At 43.3% G+C, this 17,479-nt stretch overlaps 1 protein-coding gene across 1 annotated transcript; it reads left to right on the top strand.

Annotated features, from left to right (window-relative positions):
• The first annotated feature begins 1,457 nt into the window (after window positions 1-1,457).
• Window positions 1,458-14,377, top strand: cd109 (CD109 molecule). The gene is made up of 32 exons (XM_068580529.1): window positions 1,458-1,537; window positions 1,643-1,794; window positions 1,886-1,914; window positions 2,013-2,246; window positions 2,359-2,487; window positions 2,604-2,643; window positions 3,258-3,339; window positions 3,422-3,509; window positions 3,630-3,726; window positions 3,813-3,922; window positions 4,012-4,203; window positions 4,398-4,502; window positions 4,602-4,664; window positions 5,546-5,716; window positions 5,802-5,954; window positions 6,622-6,691; window positions 6,828-6,912; window positions 7,007-7,124; window positions 7,481-7,594; window positions 7,775-7,993; window positions 8,128-8,269; window positions 9,224-9,397; window positions 9,541-9,622; window positions 9,747-9,978; window positions 10,428-10,602; window positions 11,080-11,270; window positions 11,392-11,547; window positions 11,684-11,749; window positions 12,458-12,597; window positions 12,724-12,880; window positions 13,594-13,696; window positions 13,832-14,377. The coding sequence occupies exons 1-32, from the start codon at window positions 1,458-1,460 to the stop codon at window positions 14,035-14,037; spliced, it is 4,155 nt and encodes a 1,384-aa protein (XP_068436630.1). The 3' UTR covers window positions 14,038-14,377.
• Window positions 14,378-17,479: the final 3,102 nt, after the last annotated feature.

The raw sequence follows: 17,479 nt of genomic DNA, 5'->3' as shown, positions 1-17,479 counted from the left end.
GCTGGAGTCTCCCACAGGCTCGGTAGCTATTAAGTAGGAAGGCTGCAGTCCAGTCAGAAGATTTGTCAAGTTCAAATTTCTGTTTGAAAAACGGCGTGTGTTTCCTCACAGTAACTGTAGTGACTGAATAACAATGAGCAAAATCTGAAAAGTGCCTCCATGTTAACAAAAATGTGCCAATGCTGTCTGGGTGCTCAGGGATGTGCATTACAGGAGTGACATGAACGCAAACACGAGCCTACACAGGCTTGTTCATCTTCTCCCGTCACACCTGCATCCTCACAGATGCATCCTCGCACCGCACCGCCGCTAAGAGACAAGTTTCAGCAGGTGTAAAGCAGAGTTTGTTGCCAAAGTACCACCATTGTAAAACATGTTTATATGTAGCTAGTGTGAGAAGAATAATACCAAAGAAATAAAATGTCAATATGAAGCAAATACTACTGTGTGGGTATTGTGACTTCCAAAGAAAAGATGTGAGTATATTAAACATTTCCGAGAATGAACAGACCGAGCGTAGTAAAGTATTCCCTTTTCTTCCATTAAGGTTCTCATTTGAGCAGCTTTAAAGAGAGGACTTGGCGTTGACTTTACTCCCTCCTGCTGGTGAAGAGGAGTTAATGCAGGCTTTCATTGTGGCCCTGTCATCACGTTCCTTGGTGAACATTTTAATTGCTGCTTCGAGGTTAAAACATGACCCCACAATGTCAGCTCTTCCTCTCCCTGCTGCTATTTTTACCCAAAATATTGGTGGAACATCTATTTCTGTGTCAGACTTGTATAGCAGTGCAAAAAAAACAACAAGGATACAGTAATTATACTTTAATTGTAGTTAGCGCTTTTCAAAATGCTCAAAGACGCTTCACCCTTCAGGTGAAGGGTAGGGTGCAAAAAAAAAGAGCCAATGACACCTCGTTGTTCTGTTATCACAAAGTAATTAAAATGGAAAACATGTTCACCACATACTGCCTCTGAACCGCAACTCTATTGATTTGTTCTCCGAGGACGCAGTACAAAGTATTAAAATGTCGACAAAAGCAGCACAGATTCAAATCGCAGCGTCTTAGTTTTCACATAACACGTCTAGAATAATACTCTCAGGTGGTTTCGTGTCACACAGTACATGCCGGGTTGTGTTTCTGACATCCAAGACGTCCTTCCTTCTCATACAGCAACGTCTCTCTCTGTTGGAAAGGCCAGGGATTGTCAAACCCTAATAAAGACAGATGAGACGCATCCCCCTGGGCAAAGGGCGTTCCTTTGTGTATGACAAAGAATATACGTGATAATATGTGTATGCATCCTGGTGTGTGTGCGAGTGTGGCCCGACTGGGAGCGGACAGACAGGAGGAGGAGTTCGGTACGGCGTAGGTCCGGGTCACTTCACGAAGCGGTCGCTGTCGGTTTGGCGTCTGAACCAGGCGGTGGACGTGTGGCACACCGCGCGGACCAGAAGCATGGATGGGATCTGGACTCTGGTTGTGTGTGCGGGAGTTGTGTGTTCGGCCGTGCCGGGTTCAACCCAGGACTCATCCAGGTAAGAGGCGTGGTGTGTTGATACCTAATGCAGGTTTATTTTCATCCTGCTCCAATTTGTTTTCACCAATCTATAACGAGCCATTCTTCCATTTCTTCCTACTAGAGCATTGTTTCTGATCTCAAGTCCAGAGGTGGTGCATGCTGGGACACCCACTACGCTGGCTTTCACCGTCCTTGCAGACTTCCCTGGCAGGGTGACTGCTGAGATGGCACATGGCAATATCAAAGTTTACCAAACAGAGGCCTTCCAAGGAGGTGATACCGCAGTGACTGAGACGTTTTGGGTTAATCTGCAACATTACATTTTGACTTTTTAGAGGGCTGAAGTATACATTTTGTTTTTAAGGTTCGACCAGAGTTCTCATGCTCCCTCCTGTGAGTATGAATTATTTAATTCTTGCCACTGAGAGAATAATACTTGTATAGCCTGATATCACATTACGCGTCTTAAATTGCTTCTACAATCGCTCCAGATTCTTGCAACTACAACTCCGGATTCCCGCGTGAACTTGACGGTGAGGGGCTACAGAGAGAACGATCTCATTTTCGCCAACACCACCACCCTCCGCTTCAGCCGCAGGAACGTCTCCACCTTCATTCAAACGGACAGATCACACTACCAACCAGGCGACGCCGTCAAAGTCAGAGTTGTGTCTGTGCAGTTGGATAACCGTCCGTACAAAGGCAGAGTGCATATCTCGATACAGGTGGGCGTCTGTCTTCTGTGTGACAGAACAGAGCCAGAGCAGTTGAATGGCTCTTTAGCCGGGCGTTGTGTGGCGGTGGGAGATTTGACTGACGTTCTTTTGTCACGCGCAGGATCCCAGAGGGAACGTTGTCGACCGGTGGGAATCCACGGGGAATCTGGGGATTGTGTTGTGGGAATTCAGGCTATCTCAGACCATCCCAAATCCTCTTGGACAGTGGGTGATCACAACCACAGTGAATGTAGGGTTGAAATAAATAACTGAGTTTTGTGCCGCATGCTGTTTAAAACACTGCTCATTGAGTTGAATAATAACAACAGTGTCTTTCCATTCTACCTCCCATCCTCTTCCCTACAGGGCGTCACTGATGCGAGAGCCTTCACGGTGGAGCATTTCGGTAATAGATCCATCAGTTTATTGCAATATCTTTTTCTTTTTTTGCCAAACCAATTTATTTTGTCAAGCCCAAAATCACAAATTTGTCTTAGGGGGCTTTACAATCTGTACACGTACATCAGCCTCTGACCTTTAACCCTCACATCGCTTCAGGAAAAATACCCCCAAAAAACCCTTTAAGTGAGTAATTATCGGTCTTCCTTGTATGGTCCTTCGATAACGTTTTAGACACCGCGGTCTTCACCTCTATACATTTCCGCCATGGGCAAAGGGCTTTTTGTGTTTTGTTACGATGCGCGCCACTAAATGAAGCCTCTGCTGCTGCGTTAGCCTTTTCTCTTCAGTTTGATCAACAGAGACTGTTGTCTTTTAAGCGTTGTTTTCAGCTCCCCTTTCCTCTCTGTTTGTGGAATGCAACGAGCCGGAAAGTCAAGTGAAAGGTGGCCGTGGACTTTAGTGGAATCGAAATTACAAACAGGTTTATAACGTGTCATCGGATTTATGTTAGCTTGCGAGCTCCTTGTTGAAGACCCCTGGTATAGACTCTGAGTCTTGTTTGGAAGGAAGGAATCTCACTTCCTGTCGTTCACATCATTTTCCTGTCTGCTCTTGCAGAGCATCCTCACTTTGAAGTGCTGCTCAAGACGCCTTCACGGGTCCTCGTTGGAGATGACATCTCAGGATCAGTGAGAGCACTGTGAGTTAAAATAACTCATGCAAATAAATAATTTGACATGTACTCATACGATGCAGTACTTTATTTATGTTTCCCTCTCAAGGTACCCCAGTGGACAACCTGTGCATGGGACACTAACTGTCTCAGTCACTCACACTGCATCTGCATTCACGCTAACACAAACTAAACCGGTGAGGTTTTTAATGAAATGTTCATTTGTGAAAGATAGTTTACAGTGAGTACTGTGCACGCATACATGCACAGACAAAAAAAAAAACGGCGTCAGCTGACTGTTGACTGATGCTTTTCAGATCTATGGGTCAACACGGTTTTCCTTCAGCAACGCTCTGCTTGAAGGAAATGGCAGCGGCGTACACGTTGCTGTCTGTGTCACTGACAACTCCACAAGTGAGATATATTTTGAAACTTCGTCGAGTGAAGCGTCCCGGTCGCCCCTTCCAACCATTCTGTTGCATCATCTCTTGTCGCCTCAGGATTTAGCGTGAACCAAACCGTTCAAGTCCAGCGCACGAGGAACACGTTCCAGCTGGCGTTCCATGGTTCTCCACCCACACTGAAGCCGTCTTTACTCTTCGATACAAAAGTGAGCGACTCATCATTATTATTCAGTTTATGCGCCATCTATTTTTAAACTGATGTTCCAATTTGATTTCCTTCTCTGCATCTGCTCAGCTACGGATCTTCAGATATGACAGAGCGGCACTCAGCGCACAGGATCTGACTCACTCTGCGTTGATTGAAGTCACGCAGACAACATCCACGATGAATGCTGAACCTACAACTCTGACACTTCCAGTGCCGGAGGATGGGAACATCCACGTTCAGTTCAAGTTACAGGAGACAGTCTGGAAGCTTTTTGTTCGGGCGAGTATTTTTGATTAACAGCACGTGGAATGTTGGTCCTCGGGGAGAAGCAGTTTCGTTGTGTGCAATACGAGTAGTTTCAAAGTAGAAGGGTTACAACAGCGTGTAAGATTATTATCGAGGAACTAACATCAGCAACACGCATCGATAATATATTTTATGAGGTTCAAATGATTAGTTATGTTCATACTCAGGTAAGATTCCAATCCAGTGAGGAGACTCTGACTGTCTACAACAACCTCTCTTCTCCGAGTGGCTCCTACATTCAGATCTCCCCAAATGACACCTTACCTGCACAGGTAGCTTTAAACACACACACACACACACACACACACACATATATGGCACCATTGCAGTATGTTGACAAAAACATAATCATGAACATGTTTTACTTTCAGATTGGAATGCCTCTTCACATTGACGTGAAGAGCACCTTTCAACCCACTGAGCTGCACTTTGTGGTATGTTTGGTTTTTCTTTCCTGCAGTAAAGACATGTTGCGTGTCTCCAGGAGGAACCTTAAAGACATCTGTTAAACATGTAGAAGGCAAATGAGTTTGTCATATTTATCTCAGGTGTTTGCTTAGTGGATAAGGGGAAATACCTTTTTATAAAAGTTCTTTTGAGTTTGATTTAATCGTTTTTCTGTCACTTTTTATTTGAAATTTTAGTTTATTGTTTTGTAAAAGAAAAGCAGAAAACAAACCTTCAATCTATCCAGCTCCAGATCGGATAGTTTCCTGGCATCATTGTTTGCAGTGATAGTGATCCATTTCTACAATATTCTGTGAAAGGCCTCATTCCTTGAAGAAGATATGTTGCATCCCATCCTGTATATATATATATATATATATATATATATATATATATATATATATATATATATATATATATATATATATATATCCCTTTCTACCTCCATATATGCATTCTTTTATCTAGTTATTGCTGTTTTTGTGGGCAGCCAGTAGAAATCTACAGATACAGGTCACTTCTCACCACTTCCTCTCTTCTATCAATCTAAGCCACAATATATTATCGTGAACGTGTAATATCTCTGTTATTATCTTCACATGAGCTGAACATTTTAATCCTATTTCTAATTTTTCATTTTCTGCGCTCCGACCAGTACATCAATCACTGCGAAGCCAGCAGTGTTTTGTATTTTCCATGTCTGCAGATAATGTTTTCAGGAGGTATCACTTTGCTAAACTGCTGTATGCTGCAAATGATGCAAACCTATAGATCATTACAGGAATGTATGGACTTCCCGGTGCTTTTGAGACATTGGAATAAGTTTGTTCGCTCAAAGAACAAATACTTTCTATGGTTGTACTTCCAGGTGAGCTCCAGAGGTCAAGTGGTGGCCGCCGGGACAAAGACGTCCTCCTCTTTTTCTCTGATCCCAACAGTGTCCTGGTCCCCTGAGGCCTGCGTCACTGTCTACTGCATCCTCTCTGACGGAGAGGTCGCCATGGACACAGCGCACATACCCATCAACCAACACAACTATGTACTTCAATTTTGTTGTATCTGTTTAGTAGTTGCAGGATGCTCCTGGACTTGTGTGTGATGCTGTGTGTGTTTGTGTTTCTCAGGGCTCTCTAAGCTGGAACACTGACAAAGCTCAGCCAGGTGAGCAGGTATTGCTCACCGTGACCGGACTGGAGCCGAGATCCCAGTTGGGAATCGTGGTAACGGGAGCGCATGATGACGCTCCGCAGGCTGACCTCGACTTGAGAGTGGAGCAGGTGCGACAGCACTTTTTTGAATTTGCCAAAGCTTAAAGGTTGAAAAGCTTCTATCTTCAGACGAAAGTGCAAAATAGCATCTCTGAAACGTCAACTTGTTTGGCTGTTGTTAGATTGGTTTAATTTCTCTTTTGTCCATTTTACAGTTTCATTGCAAATCCCCCGTCTCCCCCCCGTCTCCTTATTCTTTTGTAAACACTCCACACTTTTCCCAGTTGAGTACTGTACGGCCATTCAGTGTGCGGCCACTAAACCGGTTAGTCTGGGTGTAACCCATCCGTCTGCTTTGTTCGGAGGTGACTCTGATGCTTCTGAGTACTGGTAACTTTAGTGTGCTGGGTCCAGAGCCCGAAGGTGAGTGATGGATGCAAGGTGGAGGAAACAAAGCTTCACCACAGTGCGCTGTCTTGAGGTGACCTTTCCCCATCTCCACAGTATTGTGTCTCTGAGATCTCCGCGGGCTTCTACAGTTGAGACAGTTTACTCCTTACAACACCTAATGAGACCTGACCTTTATCGTACTCTGATGATGTATCGTGTATGTCTGAGAGTGGACGTCTCAGTACACTCTTTTCTTGCCTGCGCTCTGAAAACTCCTTTAAGATGTAATCTTAGCAGCTCTTGTAACATGTTTGTTATCATCTTCTTTGTGTCTTTCACACTGCAGGAATGTAATATCAGGATGCTGACGAATGCCAGACTGTATCAGAACAACAAGCCTGATGGACCTACACTTGGTATGATAATAAATAGCACGCTGGGTCAATGTGATCCTTTTTGGAGTCCCTCTTTTGCCCATTTAGCATTTTCCCGAACAATTTCTACTGAATTTGATCTTCATTCTTCTTCATTCTTTTCTTTCTTCTTTTTAAGACGGAGATGACCTCACGATAGAGAAGTACTGGAGGCATTGGATGGATGCCACTGAATCCTTGCTGTGGTTGGACACTCGTGTTGGGTGAGTGCTGAAAGGTACATATGCTGGTGACTCAAAGTATTAGTCATGTGCTGAGTCCCTTCAGTGTTGTGCTTATGTCTGTCACTTCTATCAGTGATCAAACGTGGACAAGTGGGGAAATTATAGTCCCAGATGGCGTTGCGTCTTTGAGAGCTTTTGCACTGGTGATGTCAGACAACCTGAGTCTGAAATTCACCCCTTTGCCACAAAAGGTAACTAAACATTCACTACAGCCTCTATCCATTAGTGGTATTTCTCAAATCTAATTGTTTCCTTTTGCAAAGAGAACTTTGTGCTTCTTTGTTTGTACTGAAAAGGGCAAGGAAACAAGGGGAGTGATTAGATTTTCAGTCTTTTCCCTCTTCCCTTGGTGTCCCGTTAAGAGTTTATTTGCTTTCTTCTTCGTCTTAGAAGCAAAACAATACAACATAATTGCACCACAAAGAATTGCAGCTTAAACGATGTTCAAGGTCGTAAGCTTACTGAGCCCTGTTCCACGACTTTAATATCCGCTGCTAGAAATGTTAGCCCAAGTTGCTTATGAATGGGTTTATTCTCTTCTCCACAGCTGACCGTGTCAAAAGATTTTTCCTTGTCTCTGGATGTCCCATCATACCTGATCAGAGGAGAGGAGATTGTGCTGGAGGTGAACATCATCAACCATTTAGAGCGTGAGATAGAGGTATGGAGGACTACATTTGGGGAATATTCTTTCTAAAATAGGACTGGTAAATGATCTGTCCTGGAAAGTATTACTTTACTCCCTAACTGGTGATTTATTAGTATCTTCCACGTACCCCTGTACTGTATGGCACACAGAATATGTTTCATTCTTTGTTTTAAAAGAGGCCTCTCTCAACAGGTAATCGTGCTGGTAGCCCAGAGTGAGGCCTTCGAGTTTGTTTTGGCAGACAAAGGGGATGCCTCGGTGGTAAATGCCCAAAAACTCACGATGGGGAGTCATGTGGCTGCTTCAGCGCTGTTCCCTATAAGGCCTGCAGATCTGGGAGAAATGGAAATATCTGTGGATGCCGTATCCGCTGAGGCCTCAGACAGCCTTGTCTGGAGAGTGCTCGTGAAGGTAAGACATGACGCAAACGATGGATAATATCCAATAATAAACCCCAGTAAAATACAAAAACAACGTGAATTTAGCATTGCAACATGCTAAGTGGCATGCGATTGATCCTATAAATAACATCCTTGTTCCCGCAGCCTGAGGGAGTTGAACAATCCTTCTCAAAGAGTCTGTTTCTGGACATGGAACCGACGAAAAACAACAGCTCCAGATCCGTCTCCTTCTCCTTTCCACCTGCTGTGGTAGCGGGCAGCCAGAGGGCCCATGTGGCTTTGGTTGGTACGTCTGCAGTCCTGTCCTCCCTGTTGTGCCACTGGCAGTTCTGTTTAATGGCTCTTCATGTTTACTTGAAGTTAATTAAGCATGTGTAACATGTGCCCTCATTTTCCATTTTGTTCTGAAAACATTTGGGTACTGAATGTTCACAATAGGAATGATGGACATCAAACGGGAATGTTTGTGGCGGGCAGATCCTAAGCCGCTTTCCACCTGCTTGACTTGGCTCCTTTCAGGTTGAGGGATGTTGGAAAGCAGGCCTCAGTGTTGTCTTCAGTTGGAGCCACATTTGTGGTTTCTGTACTTGTGATAGGGAGCATTATCGAAACGTCAACGGACATGCAGGTTTTTGTCTCTGATGTAACATTCTGCTTGTTGTGGTGGTCACTAGTTTATTCTCCAGTCTTCCATACCTTGTAGATTTAAGATTTCTTACTCGTAGTATGCAGTAAAGGCAAGGTGGGAAAAGTTATAATATGTCCCAGTATTTTCACACAATTTCAGTGTGAAGATAGATAGATAGATAGATAGACAGATAGATAGATAGATAGATAGACAGACAGATAGATAGATAGATAGACAGATAGATAGATAGATAGATAGACAGATAGATAGATAGATAGATAGATAGATAGATAGATAGATAGATAGATAGATAGATAGATAGATAGATAGATAGATAGGTACTTTCTTTATTCATTACTTTCTTTTTTCCACGAAGATTTTTTTTTTTGAAGTAGCACCTTATACCTTACACACAAAATAAACACACAAAATAAAATATAAAAACATTACGGATGAAAGACATATACAAAAATAAAATAAATTCAAAAATGAAAATAAAATGTTCCAAATGCAAAGTACACATGTGTAGTGTATATGAAGTCTGTGAAGTGTGCATACACAGAAGCGTGTTCAGTGATTAATTAATCCCTCCTCCTGTATCACCTCACACAGGGGACATCTTGGCTTTGTCCATCAGCAACTTGGAGTCGCTGGTTCAGAAGCCTCTTGGTTGTGGGGAGCAGAACATGATCCACTTTGCTCCATGTCTTTACACTATGCAGTACCTGGACAGTTTAAAAGACAATGAGGAGCTCAGGAACAGGGCTCTGGGCTACATGATGGAAGGTAAGCAGCTTACACTAAATGTACTGTATACAGTATTAATCTGAGTAAAGTTTTTTCATGCGCTCCTCAGGTGTAATAGGGCGTCTTTTGGGCAACGCTTTGTTGGATTAGATTTCAAACTTGTTCTATTTTCTGCTTTTAAGGATATCAAAGACAACTGTCCTTCCAACGAGACGATGGTTCATTCAGCGCTTTCGGAGCCAGCGACACCTCTGGCAGCGTATGGTAGGTCGCCAGCGGCGTGGCCGCAGGCCAAAATGTGTCGTGTTAACAGCATTTATTTCACTCGATCATCACTTGTGTTGGTTTCAAAGGCCCCTAAAGGTCCCTCTCCTTTCTGTGGTCCCAGGCTGACGGCCTTTGTGCTGAGGTGCTTCATCCAGGCTCAGCGCTACATGCAGGTAGACCAGAGCGTCCTGACCACAGCCATGACTTGGCTCCTGAGACAGCAGGGGCCGCAGGGTGAGTTCAGGGAGGTGGGCACGTTGATCTCCACGGAGATGCAGGAAGGACTGGATAGTGGTTCAGTGGGACTCACTGCCTCCGTCCTGATGGCACTGCTGGAGGACCGCAGCTACTTGGTGAGTTCTGGGAATGTGTGTGAAAGTTAAGTTATCCACCTGCTCTAGTGGATATCATATATTTGACAAAGAAGTCAGTTGATGGTCGTGTTGCAACGCAACATGAAACCCACAGAGCAGATGACGGATGGAAATCTTTTTTTCTTTTTTTTTTACCATTATTTATATTGGCAGATACAGATCTCTTTGTTGTCTGACTACAGCTGCTCCACAAGGCTTTTTTTTTGCAAGTGTAAAACATCAATAATTCTAAATGTTATCCTTTTACTTTGTTATTGTAATTTTTAGCGTGGGGTTTTCTTCGTAACAATAGAAATGATACAAAAACACAATTTTTATTGATCAAAACAAATCTTGTTTTAATTTTTAAACAGACGTTAAACTGTCCGCGAACGACGATGGCGGATCCGTGAAGATAATAATTGTTTGTCTGCTTCGTCTGTGTGAAGGAGATGTACCGAGGCAACGCGTCCCTGGCTCAGAGCTACCTGGAGAACAAAGTGTCCAGTGGAGCGGTGGTCAGTAACTACAGCCTGAGTCTGGCGGCCTATGCCTTAGCTCTGGCCGCTAGTCCTGAGGCTAGCACTGCCCTGGATGAGCTCAGCAGGAGAGCCGACTACAGAGGTAATCTAGGAGTTTATTTTATGTTCATGAATGTGCAAAAGTCACATAGTTACTTAAACACCTTTCTATAATTATTATTATTGTTTATTCTGTGTGCATTGAATCCAATGAGACTGCCAGGATGTTGGAGTTACAAATATTTGACACATATTTTCGCAGTGCCTTGATGTGAATTTATCAGAAATGAGGTACAATGATTAAAAAAAATAGTCTGCAGGAATAAAAACATGTTGCTTCAGTAACCCTGAAATCCTACTCGATGATTTACAGACTGCTACTTACAACAACTTACAACTTAAAACAATTTGTAGATAGTTACTGTATTGTGCCACCATCAGGTCAAGTGCTCAAACTTGTAAGTGGGTGTGGTTTCAAAATGTCTACAAATTTCACTGAACTTGACTGCGCTTGCGTTTCTGTTTGATTTTTGTTTTCCACAATCAATCTGATCCCGTAAATTCTGACTTTGTTTCCAAGATGGAGTCATGATGTGGGGCTCCTCGGCTGGCCTGGATTCACATACCTGGCAGACGCGCTCAGCACAGATCGAGATGGCCTCTTATGTGCTGCTGGCTCTTTACAGGCTCGGCCGCTTCGTGGAGGGCATCGAACTCATGAAATGGTTAAGCGAGCAGAGAAACCATCTCGGAGGCTACGGGACGACACAGGTGACGCCGCGCCTGCTCTTTGCTGCTCGAGGAACTGAAATTTAAACTGTGCAGCTGCAAAGAAAACTAAGACCCGTTTGTTCAAATGCACCTTAAACCAGCGGGACATTTTCTTTCTCAGGACACGGTGGTGGCCTTCCAAGCTCTGGCTTTTTACGCTACCTTCAGCGGCGCCAACGCCATCGACCTCCGGCTCAACATATCTGCCCCAGCGTCTTCATTTGTGTCACTTTTTAGCATCAACTCCAGCACCTATCTGACGTACAAGCGCCAGGAGGTAGTTATTGGTTGGAGTCCTGCGCTTGCAGCGTGCTTGATGAATTGAATATTTGATGTGGTACTGTATTTAGTGTATGTGAATATACCGTTGTCATCCGGGACCTTTTTTCCTCACCTTTTTCTTTGTTTATTAGATTGATTTTGACAAAGATCTAAACCTACATATATACATGGAAGGAAGAGGATTTGCAATATTTCAGGTACAGCAATACAATGTGACTGTTTTTCTTTGTCTGTACATTGATTGCATTGTGTTTATTAACCGTGAAGTACAGATTTGATTAGTTTGGATGAATCCTGCGAAAACCATCCATGTTTATGGAACTTGTAACACCACAACCTCCCACAATGCAGCAGTGTGTTCGTCCTTCAAACATATTCAAGTCAACTTAAACCTGGTTTAACCAGAATAAATTGAAGACAGCAGCTGTGCATGGAAGCTTCCCCCAGCACAGCGTGCTGCATTGTAAAGACTAAGCCAAAACAGAGAAATGCAAATGTAGCATGATCATGGACTAGCAATTAACATCTGGAACACATACTGCAGCTTGAAGTCCTGCATTGTCTCCGGATCAGATCACTCACAGGAGGTCTTTGGTGAGGGGTTAATCTTTTCATTATGTTGAATATTACAAACCACCAAATCATGTTTATACTTCCATGATTCAATACTTTATAGTTGGAACAAGTACAGAGATGCAATCTTTATTTAATTTTTGCTTTATGGAACAGAGAGATTTCTATCACAATACTGTTGTTGTGACCTTGAGGCATTTTCATGTAATCCTCTGCGTTACAGATTCATACAATCTTTTGCTTGGGTATCAGGTAGTACAGCACATTTAAGCTCCTCGCCACTAAATCTAAATGTTTATATTTTTTCATACACTCTCTATGAATCCATCCAGATGAATGTCTTTTACAACTTGGAGACCAAAGCTTCTTCACAGAACCTGCAGCATGCCAAAGACGAGGAGGCCTTCTCATTAAATGTTGATGTTGCTGTTGAAGAAGACCGCAATCACATGCTGTTATCTATATGCACGGGGTAAGTACCACAACAAGTAGGACAAAAGGATTTCGTTTTTGATCAAATATGCCTGTACCTTTTGATTTCATTCATTTTAGTTGTCATACCTGTCATATATCCTGCAAATTGACTTGACCTCTGCAGGTTAAAGGACAGTCAGGTGATCTCTCACACGGGCATGGTGATATTGGAAGTGGGCATGCTCAGTGGTTTCTCTCTCGCTCCTGGAGTGGCTGCCCCGACAGATCTTATCAGAAATGTGGAGATACTTCCAGAGAAAGTGAGCCTCTACCTAGACTCAGTAAGTGCTTCAGCATATCCTCATTTCATAATCTGGTCAGTTTTATTGTGTCAAACCAGACCTTAAACAATCTCATTGGTCGTGTTAAGTCATTGTGGTTGGATGAATCGGGGCAGAATGACTTTAAACCAGATCTCTTTGTTTTTTAGCCTCTTTGTTAATTATTGTAGTGCCTTAAACTTCCTTTTTTTGTGGAGCGTGGGCTGATTCCTCTGGTTGCAAATAGAAGTGTCTGAGGAAATGACCCTACTTCTCACTTAATTTATTTATTTATTGCCCCCATAAGCATGACTTTATCTTAATTGCTAGTTTTCTTTAATGAAGTGCAACGCTCATTTAGTATATTATGGTCCCATTTAGAGTAAAATACACAATAAATCAGGTTATGCTTTAGGGCGTGGCAAATCCACAGCATTGTCCGGTCTGGGAAGTGTCCGTCATTTTGGAACTTAAACTATAAAAAACAAGATGACCACAGCAGAAATGTAGTAGTCCACAAAGCAAAGGGTGATGTCACAGTGACTAGTGACAAAGAACCACACTTTTCCTGTAAAGTACATTATAAAGTGTAATTGAGGAGGAGAATGTAGTAGGGTAGCCTAACCTGAAAGAAAAATTGATTAAATTGATTACCTTAACTTAGATATGAACGAATAAGGTAAGTAATTACGTCTTCATGTCAAGATATTCACTGTGCTTGGTCTCATTTGCAGCTTAACAAGTCAGAGGTTTGTATCAGACTTCCGCTCATCAGAGATCACAAAGTGGCTCACGTACAGGATGCTGTGGTGAAGGTCTACGACTACTACGAACACAGTGAGTACACTTCCAGTCCATCCTGCTCCGTCTAGTGAAAAGTCAAGACCGCTAAACATGCATGCATGACTTTTCAGTGAGATACACTCGGTATCACGGACTGATTATCATTCAATTCTTCACCCCATCTCACAGCGAGAAAGGCAAAGCGAACGTACAACTCTGACGCTCTGTCCAACATGACTTCCTGCTTCTTCTGTGGTGAAGACTGTGGTCGGTGCAGGCCGGGAATCACTCTCACCGTGACCTACCCTCTGCTCTCTGACTCTGCGAGCAGCGTCTCCTCCAGCTGCGTTTATCTAATTCTTGGAGTCACTCCTTTTTTTTTTATGGTAGTCTAATTTGAATGAATTATAGCAGAGATGTAATTAGACATGATGATATAATATTAGCCCAAATGTTTTTGCACTGGATGCAATCAAATGTTTATTTATAGACGAGTGATTGCTATTCAGAGGCCTGTTTGCGTGCCGCTCTACTGCTTAGTGACATGCCTTCTGCTGTTCGTGAAGTGTTTTGTATTATTTCTTTGGAAACATATCAGCCAAATTTCATTTATGTAATCATATTTTTTGGTTTAATAGAAGAGCAATAGAAGAATGTCTTTACTTGGGTCTTGGAAGCTGCCATTCTCCAATATGGTTTCATGTATTGACTGGAACGAAAGCTTTAATAAAGAACTCATGCACAGTTGGCAGCAGAAGAAATGGGTTTCATGTTTTTTTACTCTTGCTGATACATAACAGTGCTGCTTGAGTGAACCAGACCGAACTGAGTTTGGACGTAAATATAGCACAAAGGAGGAAAGCGCCCCTTCAGATCATGTTGGAGTGATATATAATCTACCATTCCCCTCTGACACATCACAAAACGTTGAGCCAAAGGAATGCAGACTGATCTGGACACACACATGTAAGTATCACCGGATCGTAATCAGGCCTGACGGTTTTTAGTGTTGTGAAATATGAATGTTATTTCTCCGATTTTCAGCCTTCTGTGTTCAATCCATGGCGTATTTCATTTTGTACAACAAACATTTCACACCGTGTTCACACGACCAAGATCAGAGATCAATAATTATATTATGGAAGTAACAACAATATTGAACTTGAATTTCCTCTCAGCTTTATTCTGAAGCTGAATCTGACTTTGGACCTTTTTGTCAGTCAACCTCACTCTAATCGTCTGTGTGTGTGTGTGTGTGTGTGTGTGTGTGTGTGTGTGTGTGTGTGTGTGTGTGTGTGTGTGTGTGTGTGTGCGTGTGTGTGAGAAAAAACATGTCGTGTTGGTGATTTGTGTTTTAATGGCGATGCATGTCTGCTTTTTCTGTGTAAGATGTTTTATAATGCTCATTGGGGAAAGCCACTTCCCTCAAGGGCCAACAAAGTGTTTTGTTCTTGAGCAAATGCAGACATGGAATGAAGTTGAGAAGACAAGTTGTTACAAACACTTCATATGAAATGGTCACAACTTGTGAGAGGATCTCTTGCTTTATTCCTTCAACTTAAGAACTTAAAATTTAAGTGAATCCATCAGTAAAGATAAACTGACCACAGAACTGTGGCATGAAAAAAAGGCTACAGTTTTATAGCAAAGACAGATCCTGTGCCTTTTGTAAATACAGTAAAGTTACTGTGAACATGTTGGCATCTCCCAAATTTTGACCACATGTGTGACCACACGTATTCTCTGCTCACATGTGTTCCTGTTATAAAACATCCCCTTATATAAGCATGTTGCCCTCACTGAAACGACACACCAGGAGCTCACCGCATCTTCAGAAACAGACACGTACAAAAACATCATGCGTGGACGGCGACCGCGCTGCCAGTTTACCCAAAGCAGACATAAATCAATTCCACACAGTTTCCATGATAACAAACCTTGTTTGTAACGTCTCTTGGCAATTTCCTCGAATGTCCTTTGTTTCACCAAACGCTGAGAGCTTGCAGTACCAGTCACGCCAACACTAGATGGCAGTCTTGCTCTCATAATAGCCACAGTTTCAAAGCATAGGTGAGAGCCCTCGTTAACTGACCCTATCACAAACAGGAAATGCTTTTGGCCTGCACACGTTCATGCCGGGGATTTAATGATAACTCTGCTGTTCCCGCTCAATAAAGTGGGTGTGATGCTTGGGATAATACTCACCAAAGACTCCGGCTACATTTTCATGCATTTTAGCAGAGTGCATGTCGTGTGCAAAATAATTAGGAAAGGTGGATGGTGTCCTGTATGCTGTGAGAACCAAGCTGCCTGTAAATAAATGTTCGATTCTCCGCCATGAACACCCAATCGTGTGTGATAAGGCCACATACGTAAAGGTCACGACAACTGACCCTCACTCACCGGAGTCTTGCCGTGGGTCGGGCTACGAAAGCGGTGATCAGTCATGATGTCATGTGTTTACCATGTCAGAGGGGTGACAGCTGCCTAATGTGACGGCCTTAACTGACAGAAAGCTTAGTTAAGTGCAGTGAAGGTATGAAGACTTGATGAGTTGCTGGAAGCCTTTCTTAGCAAAAAGATGAAAGAGAGAGAGCGAAAAGAAGAGATCTTCTTCTTAACAGTATTTATATTTCACCACTTTATTATCCAGTTATGAAGAGCAGAAGAGATTAAAAAGAACATGTGATACCCCCCCAAAGTGACGCTTTTGCAGGTTAACACGTATGCAGACGTGTCTGGAGCTTCAGGTTTGGTCATCACGACTAAAAGGCAACACAAGCTCGAAATCCACTGATTTATTAAGTCTGATGACACGTATTAATATTTCCTCATGTCAGCGTGGCCATGAGGAGTAATGTCTTCGGCGTGACTGTCGACAAGGAGACGCAGTCGCGGTAAACAAAGTGAAGCAGATGAGTATTTATGAGCTTCTTCTCCGGGTGGGAGCTATTAAAGAAACATGCACAATGTTGTCGTTGGGCTCGCTGTGGCAGACGGCAAGACGGAGTGTGTGTGTGTGTGTGTGTGTGTGTGTGTGTGTGTGTGTGTGTGTGTTTGGTCCAAATATGCAATTCACCTTGACAGCAGGTGTCGCAGATGAATCTTCAAAAGGGGGACGCGTTGCCTTGCCGAGAGCAATCGTTCACACTCATCAAAAAGGAAAAGTCTTTTGACAGCGCTGCATATATTTAAGTGCAAGGCCCCCGCTGCTCCCAACCCGCGGTTATTTTGTGGCTAGGAAGCGTGTCACGGCAATGCTTCATTTTCGAGCAACGTCTATTCCACAAAAACATATACTTAATGGCTCCCTGTGGCCCTGCTCCAGATGACATCAGTAGGAAATAATCACCATCACAACAAACAACCACATCATATGGAAACCCAGCGTTATGTCGTGACAGGATTCAGGGGGCTGCAGCAGCAACAAAGATAAATCGAAAGGAAAACTCCCAACTCCCCGGCGACGCTTCCTAAACGACTGTGAATAGGGAAGGAGGCATTTGTTTGGCAAGGTACGCTCCATTCAACGGGTCGGATCATGGAAAAAAAAAAAAAAAAAAAAAACTTTTCAGCTTCCATCCCACCCAGAGTGAGTGTGTTTGCACAACCCTCAGGCGACCCTGAACAGGCCGGCGCAGACAGACGAATCCATCCCAGACAGAGGGGACGACTCCAGAGGAACAAAGCAGGGCCGACGGTCCACTCGCTCATCCCTGATCTTATCGCCGTGGGTAGATCCTCTCAGGTGGAACACCAAACGAGAGGTGTCTGGTTCATTCTTCGTCCCCGCCGGAGATTACGTTTGGATTATTAGTGTCTGTCAAGCCGATGTCT

The sequence above is a fragment of the Clinocottus analis genome, unplaced genomic scaffold, assembly GCF_023055335.1.
Source record: "Clinocottus analis isolate CAN_PGR_092001 unplaced genomic scaffold, fCliAna1.0.p SCAF_17, whole genome shotgun sequence".
NCBI classification, from domain to species: Eukaryota; Metazoa; Chordata; class Actinopteri; order Perciformes; family Cottidae; genus Clinocottus; species Clinocottus analis.
Note: the sequence above shows the minus strand (reverse complement) of the source record. Positions and strands in the feature narration are given on the sequence as shown.

Bases quoted from the DNA above. Each gene is read 5' to 3' on its own strand.
- cd109 (XM_068580529.1), top strand. From the start codon at position 1,458: ATGGATGGGATCTGGACTCTGGTTGTGTGTGCGGGAGTTGTGTGTTCG. The intron at 3,340-3,421 runs GTGAGTTAAAAT...TTCCCTCTCAAG, and splicing joins TCAGGATCAGTGAGAGCACT to GTACCCCAGTGGACAACCTG. The intron at 11,271-11,391 runs GTGACGCCGCGC...TTTCTTTCTCAG, and splicing joins GAGGCTACGGGACGACACAG to GACACGGTGGTGGCCTTCCA.